This window comes from Marmota monax, unplaced genomic scaffold, assembly GCF_021218885.2.
Source record: "Marmota monax isolate L192 unplaced genomic scaffold, Marmota_monax_Labrador192_F-V1.1 WCK01_AAM20220418_F8-fsc00736, whole genome shotgun sequence".
NCBI classification, from domain to species: Eukaryota; Metazoa; Chordata; class Mammalia; order Rodentia; family Sciuridae; genus Marmota; species Marmota monax.
In genome coordinates, this window is record NW_026693927.1 from 125,694 (window position 1) to 140,950 (window position 15,257).

At 34.8% G+C, this 15,257-nt stretch overlaps 1 protein-coding gene across 1 annotated transcript in view; it reads left to right on the forward strand.

The window, feature by feature from the left end:
- Positions 1-14,596, forward strand: part of LOC124106007 (zinc finger protein 519-like) — a gene marked incomplete at its 3' end in the record, with an annotated part of 113,932 nt that extends 99,336 nt beyond the window's left edge. The window contains exons 3-4 of the mRNA XM_046463490.1: positions 10,089-10,215; positions 14,480-14,596. Coding sequence (XP_046319446.1) covers positions 10,089-10,215; positions 14,480-14,596 — 244 coding nt within the window. The remainder of the gene's footprint in view (positions 1-10,088; positions 10,216-14,479) is intronic.
- Positions 14,597-15,257: the final 661 nt, after the last annotated feature.

Below are 15,257 nucleotides of genomic sequence, written 5' to 3' on the forward strand. Positions count from 1 at the left end.
CACTAAGTAGAAACATAAAAAAATAAAAAAAATGAAAGTTTAAATAAAAATTATGCTTAAGTTACACTAGTGTCATGATTGATTGTTTTAACTTAATGACATTAGAAATTAAGAGGAATTTGTAAAAAAAAATATTTCAAGTAGAACTCTTCAGACATTGAAGTTTCTACTAGAGATAGGAGACACAGAAACCCACTGAATTCTGTGGTTTCCCAAGAAAATGCCTTAGAGTAGAGTCATGAAATATCTGTCAACTGTCACTATGTTATCATGGCCTTACTGAAAACTATTGTATTTGCTTTTGTGCTGCTGGTAATCAAACCCAAGGTCTTGAACATGCTGAACAAATTCTGCACCATTTAACTACAACCATAGCTCCATAAATTATTATTGTGTGACTGTCTCTGTAAGTGAAAACCTTGAGGGTTATTCTGTATTTATGCATAAATTACATACAATGAGTCATTAATGAATGAATTATAATAAAGGATTTTTAAGATATAGTCTTAAACTATGTAAATATGCAGTATTTAATATATCTATAATTATAAATATAAGATATCTATAGAAAAAACAGATGTAGATAAATACATAAATCTTATCTCTATGGATCTGTATATATTTATTATGATTTCTAATTATATTATTCTTACTATTGCTCCTTGTGTGTTTCTAATACCATTATGTGATAGTGCCATTTTTAAACTGGTTGTTTTCTTGATCAGTGTTTTTTTAAAATATTATTTAGTTATCAATGGATCTTTATTTGTTATTAATGTACATGTGGTGCTAAAGATCAAAGCCAGTGCCTCATACATGGTAAAAAACTGCTCTACCACTGAGCCACAACCCCAGCACCTTTTGCTAAGTTTTAAGAGCTCATAGTATATTTTTTTATTCCAGATTTTTATTTTTTATATATATATATATCTCAATTATTTCATCCAGTTTCTTCTCATTCAGTTAATAGCATACTTCAAAATACAGAATAGTTTTAAACACGGTAAAAGTTTATTAACTTTCTCATTTATACATCCTGCTTCTAGCTTTGAGTATTCATGTCAAGGACAAAGCCATATAGAATTTCTACTATGTTGTCTGACACAAGCTACAAATTTAACATTGCCTTTCAGGTGAATGTTTTCATTTTTTAAAAGTTGTAAGTTCTGTGTCTAATTCATTTTTTCACATACAGATGCCAAGGTGTTCTTAATTCATTAAAAAGATTATATCATCTCCAGTGAAGTCCTGCCATCTCTTGTATGTTTTTTGAGTTTATTTCAAGGTTTTCAGTTCTATTCCACTAATCTGTTTGTATACTCCTTGCCACATATCTCACCTTTTGGGTTACTGTAAGTTCATAGTAAATATCAGTGTCAGATATTTCAGTCCTACAAACTTATTCTACAGAATTGTTGACCATTCTGTATGCCTGCCTTCTCCATATAGCCCTTAGAAGCCATTTTTTATATTTGGTGTGATTTTATCATGGTTGTGTTTAATTCATTTATTAGAGTTGTAGATAACTAATATCTTAATATTGAATGCTCCTTTCTGTGTTTGGTAGTTGTAGGGTCCCCCAATTTACAGGAAGTTGAACAGCAGTGTAGATGACATTCTGGGTCTTATAAGTGACATCAGAATGAGGTGAAAGACTGCAAGTTCAAGATCTGAACTAGTGATATTTTTGCCAACCAGTGTCAAAAATATGTTCTTTTTAAAAGTATTTTTTAGTTGTTGATGTACCTTTATTCTCTATTTATATGTGGTTCTAAAGATAAGACCTGGTGCCTCACACATGCTTGGTAAGTGCTCTGCCACTGAGCTACAACCCCAATTTGATTTTCTGCAAATTGATTTTCTGCAAATTCACACATTTTATTTTAGAAAAATATTTTTTAAAGAACATTATAGGTGAGGACCTTAAACGGACTCCAGCTATGTTTCTGTTAACTGGTAAGAATTGTGACTCTGGAAGACTAAGCATTTCTTTTCTTTGCAAAAGGGATCTGAGGTGTGTGGAATTTACAGAAATATTTTCTTATGTGCCCAGAATTACCTCACTCACTGTTTAGGAATGAGCCACAGAATGCTACAGTGTTACAGTGAGGGTGCTCCACAGTTTGGAAAAAAAAAAAAAAAATATATATATATATATATATATATATATATATATATATATATTATTGGTTGTTCAAAACATTATAAAGCTCTTGACATATCATATTTCATACATTAGATTCAAGTTGATTATGAACTCCCAATTTTACCCCAAATACAGATTGCAGAATCACATCGGTTACACATCCACATTTTTACATAATGCACTATTGGTAACTGTTTTATTCTGCTACCTTTCCTATCCTCTACTATCCCCCATCCCTCCCTTCCCATCTTTTCTCTCTACCCCATCCACTGTAATTCATTTCTCTCCTTGTTTATTTTCCCATTCCCCTCACAACCTCTTATATGTAATTTTGTATAACAATGAGGGTCTCCCTCCATTACCATGCAATTTCCCTTTTCTCTCCCTTTCCATCCCACCTCATGTATCCGTTTAATGTTGATCTTTTCTTCCTGCTCTTCCTCCCTGCTCTGTTCTTAGTTGCTCTCATTATATCAAAGAAGACATTTGGTATTCGTTTTTTAGGGATTGGCTAGCTTCACTAAGCATAATCTGCTCTAGTGCCATCCATTTCCCTGCAAATTCTATTATTTTGTCATTTTTTAGTGCTGCGTAATACTCCATGGTGTATAAATGTCACATTTTTTTAAATCCATTCATCTATTGAAGGGCATCTGGGTTGGTTCAACAGTCTAGCAATTGTGAATTGTGCTGCTATGAACATCGATGTAGCAGTATCCCTGTAGTATGCTCTTTTAAGGTCTTCACGGAATAGTCCAAGAAGGGCAATAGCTGGGTCAAATGGTGGTTCCATTCCCAGCTTTCCAAGGAATCTCCATACTGCTTTCCAGATTGGCCGCACCAGTTTGCAGTCCCACCAGCAATGTACAAGAGCACCCTTTTCCCCACATCCTCGCCAGCACTTGTTGTTGTTTGACTTCATAATGGCTGCCAATCTTACTGGAGTGAGATGGTATCTTAGGGTGGTTTTGATTTGCATTTCTCTGGCTGCTAGAGATGGTGAGCATTTTTTCATGTACTTGTTGATTGATTGTATGTCCTCCTCTGAGAAGTGTCTGTTCAGGTCTTTGGCCCATTTGTTGATTGGGTTATTTGTTTTCTTATTGTTTAATTTTTTGAGTTCTTTGTATACTCTGGATATTAGGGCTCTATCTGAAGTGTGAGGAGTAAAAATTTGTTCCCATGATGTAGGCTCCCTATTTACCTCTCTTATTGTTTCTCTTGCTGAGAGAAAACTTTTCAGTTTAAGTAAGTCCCATTTGTTGATTCTTGTTATCAACTTTTGTGCTATGGGTGTCCTATTAAGGAATTTGGAGCCCGACCCTACAATATGTAGATCGGAGTCAACTTTTTCTTCTATCAGACGCAGAGTCTCTGATTTGATATCTAGCTCCTTGATCCACTTTGAGTTAACTTTTGTGCATGGCGAGAGGAGGGGATTCAGTTTCATTTTGTTGCATATGGATTTCCAGTTTTCCCAGCACCATTTTTTGAAGATGCTATCCTCCCTCCATTGCATGCTTTTAGCTCCTTTATCAAATATAAGATAGTTGTAGCTTTGTGGATTGGTCTCTGTGTCCTCTATTCTGTACCATTGGTCCACCCTCCTGTTTTGGTACCAGTACCATGCTGTTTTTGTTACTATTGCTCTGTAATATAGTTTTAAGTCTGGTATCGCTATACCGCCTGATTCGCACTTCCTGCTTAGAATTGCTTTTGCTATTCTGGGTCTTTTATTTTTCTATATGAATTCCATGATTGCTTTATCCATTTCTACAAGAAATGCCGTTGGGAATTTGATTGGCATTGCATTAAACCTATAGAGAACTTTTGGTAATATCACCATTTTGATGATGTTAGTTCTGCCTATCAATGAACAGGGTATATTTTTCCATCTTCTAAGATCTTCTTCTACTTCTCTTTTTAGGGTTTTGTAGTTTTCATTGTATAAATCTTTCACCTCTTTTGTTAGGTTGATTCCCAATTATTTTTTTTTTTTTGAGGATATTGTGAATGGAGTGTTTATCCTCATTTCCGTTTCAGAATTTTTGTCGCTGATATACAGAAATGCCTTTGATTTATGCGTGTTGATTTTATATCCTGCCACTTTGCTGAATTCATTTATTAGTTCTAGTAGTTTTTTTTTTGTAGACCCTTTTGGGTCTTTTAGGTATAGAATCATGTCATCTGCAAATAGTGATAATTTAAGTTCTTCCTTTCCTATTTTTATGCCTTTAATTTCTTTCGTCTGTCTAATTGCTCTGGCCAGTGTTTCGAGAACTATATTGAATAGAAGTGGTGATAGAGGGCATCCCTGTCTTGTTCCAGATTTTAGAGGGAATGCCTTCAATTTTTCTCCATTCAGAATTATGCTAGCCTGAGGCTTAGCATAGATTGCTTTTACAATATTGAGGTATGTTCCTGTTATCCCTAGTTTTTCTAATGTTTTGAACATAAAAGGATGCTGTACTTTGTCGAATGCTTTTTCTGCATCTATCGAGATGATCATATGGTTCTTATTTTTAAGTCTATTGATGTGGTGAATAACATTTATTGATTTCCGTATATTGAACCATCCTTGCATCCCAGGGATGAATCCTACTTGATCATGGTGCACAATTTTTTTGATGTGCCTTTGTATCCGATTCACCAGAATTTTATTGAGGATTTTTGCATCTAGGTTCATCAGAGATATTGGTCTGTAGTTTTCTTTCTTTGAGGTGTCTTTGTCTGGTTTCGGAATCAGGGTGATGTTGGCCTCATAGAATGAATTTGGCAGAGCTCCTTCTTTTTCTATTTCCTGAAATAACTTGAAAAGTATTGGTATTAATTCTTCCTTGAAGGTTTTGTAAAACTCTGCTGTATACCCATCCGGTCCTGGGCTTTTCTTGGTTGGAAGTCTTTTGATTGTTTCTTCTATTTCATCTATTGTTATTGGTCTGTTTAAGTTGTGAGTACCCTCCTGACTCAGTCTGGGCAAAGCATATGACTTAAGGAATTTATCAATGTCTTCACTATCTTCTATTTTATTGGAATATAGGTTTTCAAAATAATTTCTAATTGTCTTCTGTATTTCTGTAGCGTCTGTTGTGATATTGCCTTTTTCATCCCATATGTTAGTAATTTGAGTTCTCTCTCTCCTTCTCTTCGTTAGCATGGCTAAGGGTCTGTCGATCTTATTTATTTTTTCAAAGAACCAACTTTAATTTTGTTAATTTTTTCAATAGTTTCTTTTGTTTCAATTTCGTTGATTTCCGCTCTGATTTTAATTATTTCTTGCCTTCTGCTACATTTGCTGTTGTTTTGATCTTCCTTTTCTAGGGCTTTGAGATGAAGTGAGAGCTCATTTATTTGTTGGTTTTTCCTTTTGTTGAGGAATGACCTCCAGGCGATGAATTTCCCTCTTAAAACTGCTTTCATTGTGTCCCATAGATTCCGATATGTTGTGTCTGTATTTTCATTTATCTCTAAGAATTTTTTGATTTCCTCCTTTATGTCTTCTGTAACCCATTGATCATTCAGTAACATATTGTTCATTTTCCATGTGATGTAGGATTTTTCCTTCCGTCTTTTATCATTGATTTCCAGTTTCATTCCATTATGATCAGATAAAATGCATGGTATTATCTCCACCCCTGTATATTTACTGAGGGTTGCCCTATGGCATAATATATGGTCTATTTTTGAGAAGGATCCATGTGATACTGAGAAAAAAGTATATCCACTTGATGATGGTTGATATATTCTATATATGTCAGTTAAGTCTAGGTTGTTGATTGTGATATTGAGTTCTATAGTTTCTTTTTTCAGATTTTGTTTGGAGGAGCTGTCCAATTGTGAGAGACGTGTGTTGAAGTCACCCATAATTATTGTGTTGTGGTCTATTTGATTCTTGAACTTGAGGAGAATTTGTTTTATGAACGTCGCAGCACGATTATTTGGTGCATAAATATTGATAATTGTTATGTCTTGTTGGTGAATGGTTCCTTTTAACAGTATATAATGTCCTTCCGTATCCCTTTTGATTAATTTAGTCTTGAAGTCAATTTTATTCGATATGAGGATGGCCACGCCTGCTTGCTTACGAGGACTGTGTGCGTGGTATATTTTTTCCCAACCTTTCACCTGCAGCCTGTGTATGTCTTTTCCAATCAGATGTGTCTCCTGGAGGTAGCATATTGTTGGATTTGTTTTTTTAATCCATGTTACCAGCCTATGTCGCTTTATTGGAGAGTTTAAGCCATTAACGTTTAGAGTTACTATTGATATATGGTTTGTACTTCCAGCCATGTTTGATTATTTATCTTCTTCTTTTTTTTTAATTTAGTTTATTTCTCCATGGTTAGCTTTCCCCCCCGCACTCTGTCTTTATAGAGGCACTTCCCACTGATGGTTTTGGTTATTGTTTTTCATTTCTTCCTCGTGTAGTGTTTTGCTCAAGATGCTTTGCAATGCTGGTTTTCTGGCTGCAAATTCTTTTAGCTTTTGTTTATCATGAAAGATTTTTATTTCGTTGTCATACCTGAAGCTTAATTTTGCTGGATACAGAATTCTTGGTTGGCATCCATTGTCTTTCAGTGTTTGAAATACGTTGTTCCAGGATCTTCTTGCTTTCAGCGTCTGTGATGAAAAATCTGTTGTTAACCTTATTGGTTTACCCCTGAATGTAATCTGCCTCCTTTCTCTTGTAGCTTTTAATATTTTCTCTTTGTTCTGTATATTGGATATCTTCATAACAATGTGTCTTGGCATTGGTCTACTGTGATTTTGTGTGCTCGGTGTCCTGTATGCATCTACAATTTGTATATCCGTTTCCTTTTTTATTTCTGGAAAGTTTTCTGTAATTATTTCATTCAGCAGGTTACTCATTCCCTTGGTTTGAATCTCTGTACCTTCTTCTATCCCGATGACTCATATCTCTTGGTTCGCCGCTGCACCTTCGGGCAGAGCCTGCTCTGGGGTCGTTCTGCACCCCCCTGCCAGGGGACCCGTGCTCCGGAGGAGGGGGACGAAGAGCCGCGGTGGCAGCCGCTTGGGCCCCAGGGGCCGGGCAACGGGCTGAAGAGCTGCAGAGGCCAGGGCAGCTCTGCTACGGTCGCAGACGAGCGCGGCGCCCATGAGCGCGGCCCAGAGATGGAGGTGATGGCGGCAGGGTTTGATTTCTAGAAATCTGGACTGAAAACAGAGGCAGCAGTTTGTATAATCCCAAGAACTTGCTTATGCCAGGAAGCTGTAAGGGCAACATGAATATCATTGAGGAGATCTAACATGGTGGCAGGTGCAGAGAGATCAAGTCTCTGACATCTTCAACTGCATGGGCATAGGGAGCCGTAAACTGTCTAAATGCTGTTTGCTCAGGATCACTAGGCAATGCTGAGCTGACGTGGATCTGGGGTGTACAGGCTGGGCCCCTCAGAACACACACACAGAGCCCGAATCGGAGGCAATTAAGCTCCGGTTCGCCTGCTTCATGTGACTCAGCACTAACAATCCCGCTGAAATAATTGGTCGGCCCTTAGGAACTTACAGAGGTAAAAGCCAACCAAGCCTTCATAGGCAGTGGCCACAGGACTGAAACGGGGATTGGGAGAGACAGTCAGGACCCACCCGTTGCATTGGTCACCCGGCAAAGGGAACGAATGGTCACCATTTGCATGGGATAGCACCATGGCAGAGAAATGGCATCACGGGCGGAGGAGATAACTGCATTGAAACCAGCGGGGAAACCTTAAGGGCCACTCCCAGCTCTCCTGTGAACGCAATAAGCAGACTGAGGGAATCAGGAGTGGTGCGGGACTCGCGGCGCGGAACTCCTGGCTACCGCTCCCACCAGTGCTGACAACTGAGGTATCTTGCACCAGCTACTGGGGGCATGGCTACAGGAGGGCAAGCAAATTCGCTGGGGGATCTCAGCCCCAAGCTCTACAAACTTAGGGTCTGAGGGAGGCAAACAGGGAGAGTGATCCCAGGTGTTCATGAAAACAGGGCTCCCAGGAGCAGCAGACCTGGCGTGTAGCCAGTATTGTGGTGAGCGCCACAGGTGAGCACGGCCTGGCTTGAGGAAACACAAGACAAGGCCCTAGACACTCAGGATTGGAGACCCGCCCAGTCTACGAGAAAGAGCTGCTGCACAGTGAATGGTTCCCACCTATTGAGAGGAGAAGCTTGGCCCAGTGGGCACAGCTCCACCTACTGGAAGAGAACTTAATAGAACTCTAGGACTGCATTTATTATTATTATTATTATCATTTTTTTTCTTTTTTTCTTTTTCTTTCATTTTCAATTTTTATTTGTTGTTGTTCTTTAACTTTTTTTCAATGTTTCCAATTTTTTTCATTTTTTTATTTTATTATTATTAATATTTTTTAAATTTTAATTTCATTTTTTTATTATCATTATTATTTTTGTTAAATTTTTTTCCATCTTTTCTTTCTTTCTTTATTATCTAATCTTTGTTATTTTTGTTTCTTTTGTCTTCATTTCTTTTCAATTTTCTTATTCCCCCTTCCTTGAATTCTACCTGCCTACTCTCATTCTCTTTAGTGACTTCTTCCTTTCCCTTCTAATATCTTTCCTCCCAAGCATCAAATAAATCTATAAGAGTAAACAGTAACTCAGCAGTCAAACAGAACAAGAAGTAACATGAGCAGCATAAAAAAGCAAGGAAGAAATGGAAAATATATTTATTCTAACATGTCAGGATTTTTATCTTTTTTGCATTTTGTGATCAGTGACTATAATCATCTACTAACCTGATTTGTCTTTTTGTTGTTCCTTTCATGAAATCTTGATACCATACAATTCCAATTGGCTCAAGTATTTAAATATTTGCTATTAAAGATTTTTAATTGGTTATTTGTGTAGATGGGGTGATTCTGCTCTGATGTCAAGGTAATTCTTCCAATAAAGTAACTATGTTTAAGTAATCAGGATCCATCCACAAGTGGAGTTCCCACGTGGAAAACCTGTGTGGACATTTCTGGTGTGTCTTACTGATCTCATCTTCCTTTTGCACACAGAGATGATAGTCCTGTGACTCTTTTATGACTAATAATTTTATGATGTATTTCTCAAAGCCATCATTCTCATTCATTATATTTCCTTGTTTGTATGAGTTTTAAGTAACTTGTTGTTACCATTATTATTCCATTACAATTATATTAAAAGGTCTTTTTTCTTTTATTAACCATTTCTTTGCTGCAGTCATTTGAACACATACATGCTGCTGTCTGGGCCTTTATTGTACCAAATTTATTCACTCATTGAACTGCTTATAGAACTTGAAATATTTCAAGGTTGGCTTTTCAAGAGGTGGAAGTGTCACTTTACATGTCTCCAAACATTGATATTATATGAATATTTTACACATTGGGAATGTGTCATGGATGATACTTGAAACTAACTGTTTTGGGAGCACAGTCTATCTCATGGATACAAAGCAGAGAGAATAGCAACTAGACTGTTTTCAAAAGCTTTTTGACAGCTCTTTTTGTCTCCCTTGGGCACAATCTCCTTATGAGAATATCTTTGACGAGTCTGATTTACATCTGGACTGTCCGCCAAACTTCACATCCACTGATGGCAGAAAAGTTAGGAGTTGGGCTTTTATTCAGTGCTTGGATTATGGTATATATCCTTCACTTCACTCTTATATGAATAAATATATGTATGTATGTGTGTGTATGTATGTATGTGTGTGTGTGTGTATATATATATATATATATACACACACACACACACACACACACACACACGCACACACAGTTTTTGAACTTAGGTATTTTCCTCTGAATTAGATAATGGAAAGATAATGGAAAGTATATTATTACATAATTAAAGTCACTCTCCTACATGACAGTCAGTTCCACTAACTCTTAATTCAAATTAAAATTTGAATAATGGTTTGGTCCATGTTCTATTGATCTAACAATTTTTATTTTAGGAGCCATTGACATTCGGGGATGTGGCCATTGATTTCTCTGAGGATGAGTGCGAATGCCTGGATCCTGCTCAGCAGAATTTATATAGAGAAGTGATGTTGGAGACCTACAACAACCTAGTCTTTGTGGGTGAGCATAACTTTTCTTCAAAATCCTATTTATCATTATTTAATTTTCTTCCCTTGAAGTATATATTTTGGGAACTTCACCATAAGAATAAGTTTCAGGTTTATGCTTTTAATAAAAATATGTCGTAGTTCTTGGTGCTGACAAGAAAATGTTAATGATGTTTTTTTCATCCTTAATATTTTCCTTTGTTGGCATGATATATATCCTTCACTTGACATATGGTTGACTTAGAGAAATGTAGTCATGTCAAATACTGTGGTCCACATATAGCAGAGGACATAGTTGAGATAGAGGAGGAAGCCTAAATTCAAAAAGATTAATTGAGACATTATCCAGTAGAAAAGATTTTTGAGAAGCTTTGATTTCTTTCTCTTGTTATCATAGAAGAACCTGTCCTGTGTTTTGTGCTTAAAATTATCTAGTCTCCTGCTTTTCCTCCAGTAATGTCTCTGTACATGCAAATTAACAACAAAACACTCCCCTTACATTGTGAGTGTCACTATTATCTGACAGCTCTTCCATAATTTTTTAAAATATTTTTTTAGTTTTTAATGAATTTCCCATTTATCCATATATGGTGCTGAGGATTAAACCCAGGGCCTCATACGTGCTAGGCAAGCACTCTACCACTAGTATACAACTCCATCCCCTCTTGTATTATTTGCAGAAAATTTTTGCACATTTCAGGAGACCTCTAGGTCAACCCATTGTAATACATCACTATCATAAGTCAGTTTCTCTGATCTTATTTATACATCTTTTCACTAAAATTTCCTTCTCAGTGTTCTTTCTGATATGTGTAACGGATTTTCTCTGAAATTATCTGCCATGGAATGAATGTCAAGAGAGAAAAAAACTGCTCTTTTTAGAGATGGTGTACGTTGTAGTTGAATAAGAGGATTTGTAAAATAATACATCTTTTAATATTTACTACTTGGTTGGTGAATTTTTTCTTTATTTTTTTATTGTGTACAATAGGTTCCATGTTACAGACTGGGTTTCCTCATATCAGTTAATTGCCTCACAAATTAATATATGAATGTATCTTGTTTGTATTACTAATAATGTTTTATGTGCTTTGGCTTGTATAAATATTAAGCCTCTTTTGACCATTACTTTTGTATTTTATCTTGATTGGGTTTTCATTCTGCCCATGTACGTAGAAATTGAAGTTTCCTATATGTAAATGTAATGGAGATTGATGGCAGTGATACTCTAATGCTGAACTATACCCTAAGCTCCTTTTCATTCATAGTTGGAGAGAGGTTCTCACTAAGTTATTGAGGATGTCTTGAAATTGCAGTTCTCCTGCCTCAGACTTCCTAGTAGCTGAGATTGCATGCATTCCCATCATTTGTATATTGATGAGTTTGCTCTTATTTGTAGGAAAATGACCACATCATTTTAAATGTAGCTTTGAAAAATGTAGCAATTCTCTTTTATATGTTGTTTGTAATTTTCATTGTAATCAAAACCAAAAAATAAAACTGTCTCCAAAATTTCAAATATACGGTTCAGTAACATTAATTCAAATTGTTATGCAATGTATCTCTAAAAAGTTTACATCTCAAAAAAAAAAAAAATCAATTCCTAGGAAGCAAGTGCTCATTTCGGTCTCCCCATCACAAAACAATTCTCTTTTGTTCAGAAAGCTGCTTCTTTAGTTTAGAGATGTCATGTTCCTAGAATTCTGCAGTATTCTTTCGGTGACATTTCATTTAACCTAGTGTACATAGATTTTGTAAAATATATAATTATAATCAATTCTTTGACTTCAAAGTTCTAGTTTCCATATTCTAAATTGGCTCATCATTCCTTTCAAGGGATATTTGGGTTGCATACCCTATGATGGCTCTGTTGAATAACATTGTAACAACACTGGTGTGCAATGTTTTTTAATTTGCTATTGATGTGAAAGTTATTGCCACACTCACTAAGAAGTCCATCTACCTAACTCCATGTCTGCATTTACAATTGAATGCTGTAAATTTTAGTATATTTTTAAGCAGGGAAATAGTCTTATTTGTATTTTGGGGGATATTCATACCATTTAAAGGATAGATTTCTCTGCCAAAAAAAAAAAAAATAACAACAGGAGTTTGATGAATACTACCTGGAGCCTCTAGTTAACTTTAAGTAGTGTAAACATCTTTTATTTTATTTTTAAATTCTTGAACAACAGCATGCTAAAGAGTGTTCAATAACTGACACATATTTAGGGATTTTTGAACATCTCCATCACTTTTGACTTCAAATTTTTATTCCATGTTGGTTACAAAATAACTATCACTTAAATATTTATTAACCTTTGTTTTATACATAAAATTGGTCTCTCCAACATAATATGCCACTTGTGATTAAGAACAGGGATTCTATAAGTCCAATAGTTTCAAAATATTTTCAAAGTCTTATTCTTTGCAGTTACCATTTTGCTTCACTGTATTTCCCTTTTCAGTAAGTGGGGATTGATGTCTCCTAGGATGACAGTGATTCTTTGTTTTAATTCAACTCTCTCAATCTTTTCTTTGTGTGTTTGGGAAGTATGATGTACATTGTGAATGTATTTACTCTTAATTCAGAACCTAGGGAAAGGTTCATTTTCTCTATTTTGCGTCTTTTCAAAGGCTTTTTTTTTTCAATTTAAAACGTATTATGTGTCCTATAACTGTCTTAAATCATGTTTTGTGAACTATAATTTAGAAATCCCAGGTTTTGTTCAGTCACTTTTGTGTGTGACATTCTTATATCCTTTTGCTTTCAGTATGTGTGTCCTCAGATTCAGAGTATCCGTGGACTACCTACATTTGTAATTTTTAGAGTTAATTCAGATAGCAAAGGTTTGTTTGATCAGAATTTTGTAATCTTGAATTTGCCAACAAAAAATATCTAAAAATGAAGAATCTCATACTCACATTTTGTATGAGTATCAACTTGACTTCACTTTTTAAAAATTCAAAATATTTTTGTCTTTTCAAAACTATATTATTGTTACAGGTATATATGCCTATTAACAGTTTTGTTTTTATGCTTTTGTTTTTCAAATTCTATTGCAAAATTACATGTTTTGTGACCCATCATTACAATAAAATAGAATTGTTTGTGCCAAGAAATTTTTAGAATTTCATATGACATATGTTGCTGTGCACACTTACATTTCAGTATGAAGGATTACCGTTAGTTCTTTTTGGAGAACAGATCTAGTGTTGATGAATAGGGTGTGTATTTATATCTTTAAATTCTTAATTTTCCTTCTCTTTTGAAAGATAGTAGCTGTGAATATAATTTCTTGGTTGATAATTTTATTGTTTCATCCCTTAAAAATAGCCCCGAATTCCTTTCTGTGTTGTGAAGTTTTGACAAAGGATTTCACAGGTATATAGTTACAAATTTCTAGGTGACCCATCTTTTTATCTTAGATGTTCTTAATATTCTCTGTAAGTTTTAAAACTTGGATTAAAACCTGCTTTGAGTCTTTACAACTTGGAGATAATTGAGCTGCTTGGATGTTTTATTTATTTTTTTATTTTATTTTTATTTTCTGAGATGCATTTATTAGTACTGGAAAGAGAACTACCACTTTACATTTTTTAGTTTGGCTGGCCTTGAAATTTTGATCCTTCTGGCTCAACCTTCTATGTTGCTATGTACAATCACCCCTGACTATTTCAGACATTTTCTAATGAAAGTCTTTAAACACACATTTTCTGCTTGTTACTATTAATCATTCTTGACTACATTTTGTTCTATTTTTTTGTGTGTTGGTTTAGTTTACTAAACTTCTTTTAAATGATAATTTTATATTCCCTTTGAGTAATTCATAACTTTCTTTTCTTACAGTACATTTAGCCATGTTTTTTTTTTTTCCTGTTGGTAAGCAGGAACATCTTTTTGAAGAGTCCCCAGATATTCACATGTTTTATATTTCTTTTTTAGTGAAACAAAAGAAACTTGGTAGATTTTTTAAAGTATATTTTGTAGGAGGAAAGGCTTTGTGTAACACAATGTATTTTTCTCTACTATATTACTCTTCATAGTAATGTAGTCATCGTGTATACTGTGAACAATAAGATGATTTGAAAGTTCTCAAAGTAATTTTCTGTGTACATTTTTATTTGATTTATATATATCTGCAGTACTGATGAACTTGGATTTAATAATCCACTCCTGTGCTGATGTTTCTTTATTGGTGTAATTTCCTATGTTTGAAAAATATACTCAGCCCAGTACAGTAAGGAAACATGATTGTTATTTTTATTTATTTCAGGCATGACTTATCATCCTCGAGAAATTTTACCCGAACAGGGAATAAAAGAGGGAGAGGGAAGATATGGAAAGTGTGACCTTGACTATTTACAACTAAGAAAACAATGGGAAAATATAGGTGAGAGCAAAGTTCAAAAATCTATTATAATAGACAAAACCAAGTAGTAGTCCCTATTAATGATAAAAATTTTATGGTCAAAAGATACCAGAAACAATTAACATATGAAAAAAATTCAATCTATTCCACTTACTTTTGAGGAGCTGTATATGTCTTTAAGAATATATCCACAGGCATCTTTAAAGAATATATTTCCTCTGAAAGTGAATGTGGAAAATTTGAAAAGAAATCTGGTCCATGCATCAGCTTTTAACTTGGCCAATTATAAATGTAGCACTGAGTTAAATATGTTCTCTGTGCAAATATTTGATGGGAAGTTTAAGAAAAATTTCCAAAAGGGATACTTTTGAGAGTTTCTCTACAAAATGTCCATTTTTCTGTAACAAAACACTAATTTCTCCTTTTGCCCAAATGGAAAACAATAAAAATTGTAGAAAGGTTTTTACTCCCCTAATGTTGCTCAATGGCAATTCTTATACAGATTTGCATAATGTGCACTATATAAATAATGGTATAAGTAACACCATTAGCCATGTCTGTACTCTGAGTAATTACCAGTATTTTTACATTGGTGATAAAAATTATGAATATAGAGAAACACCTAGTCATTTTCTAAAGGAAATTTACCAAGATGAAAAATGTGGGAAAGTCTTGCTTCAAT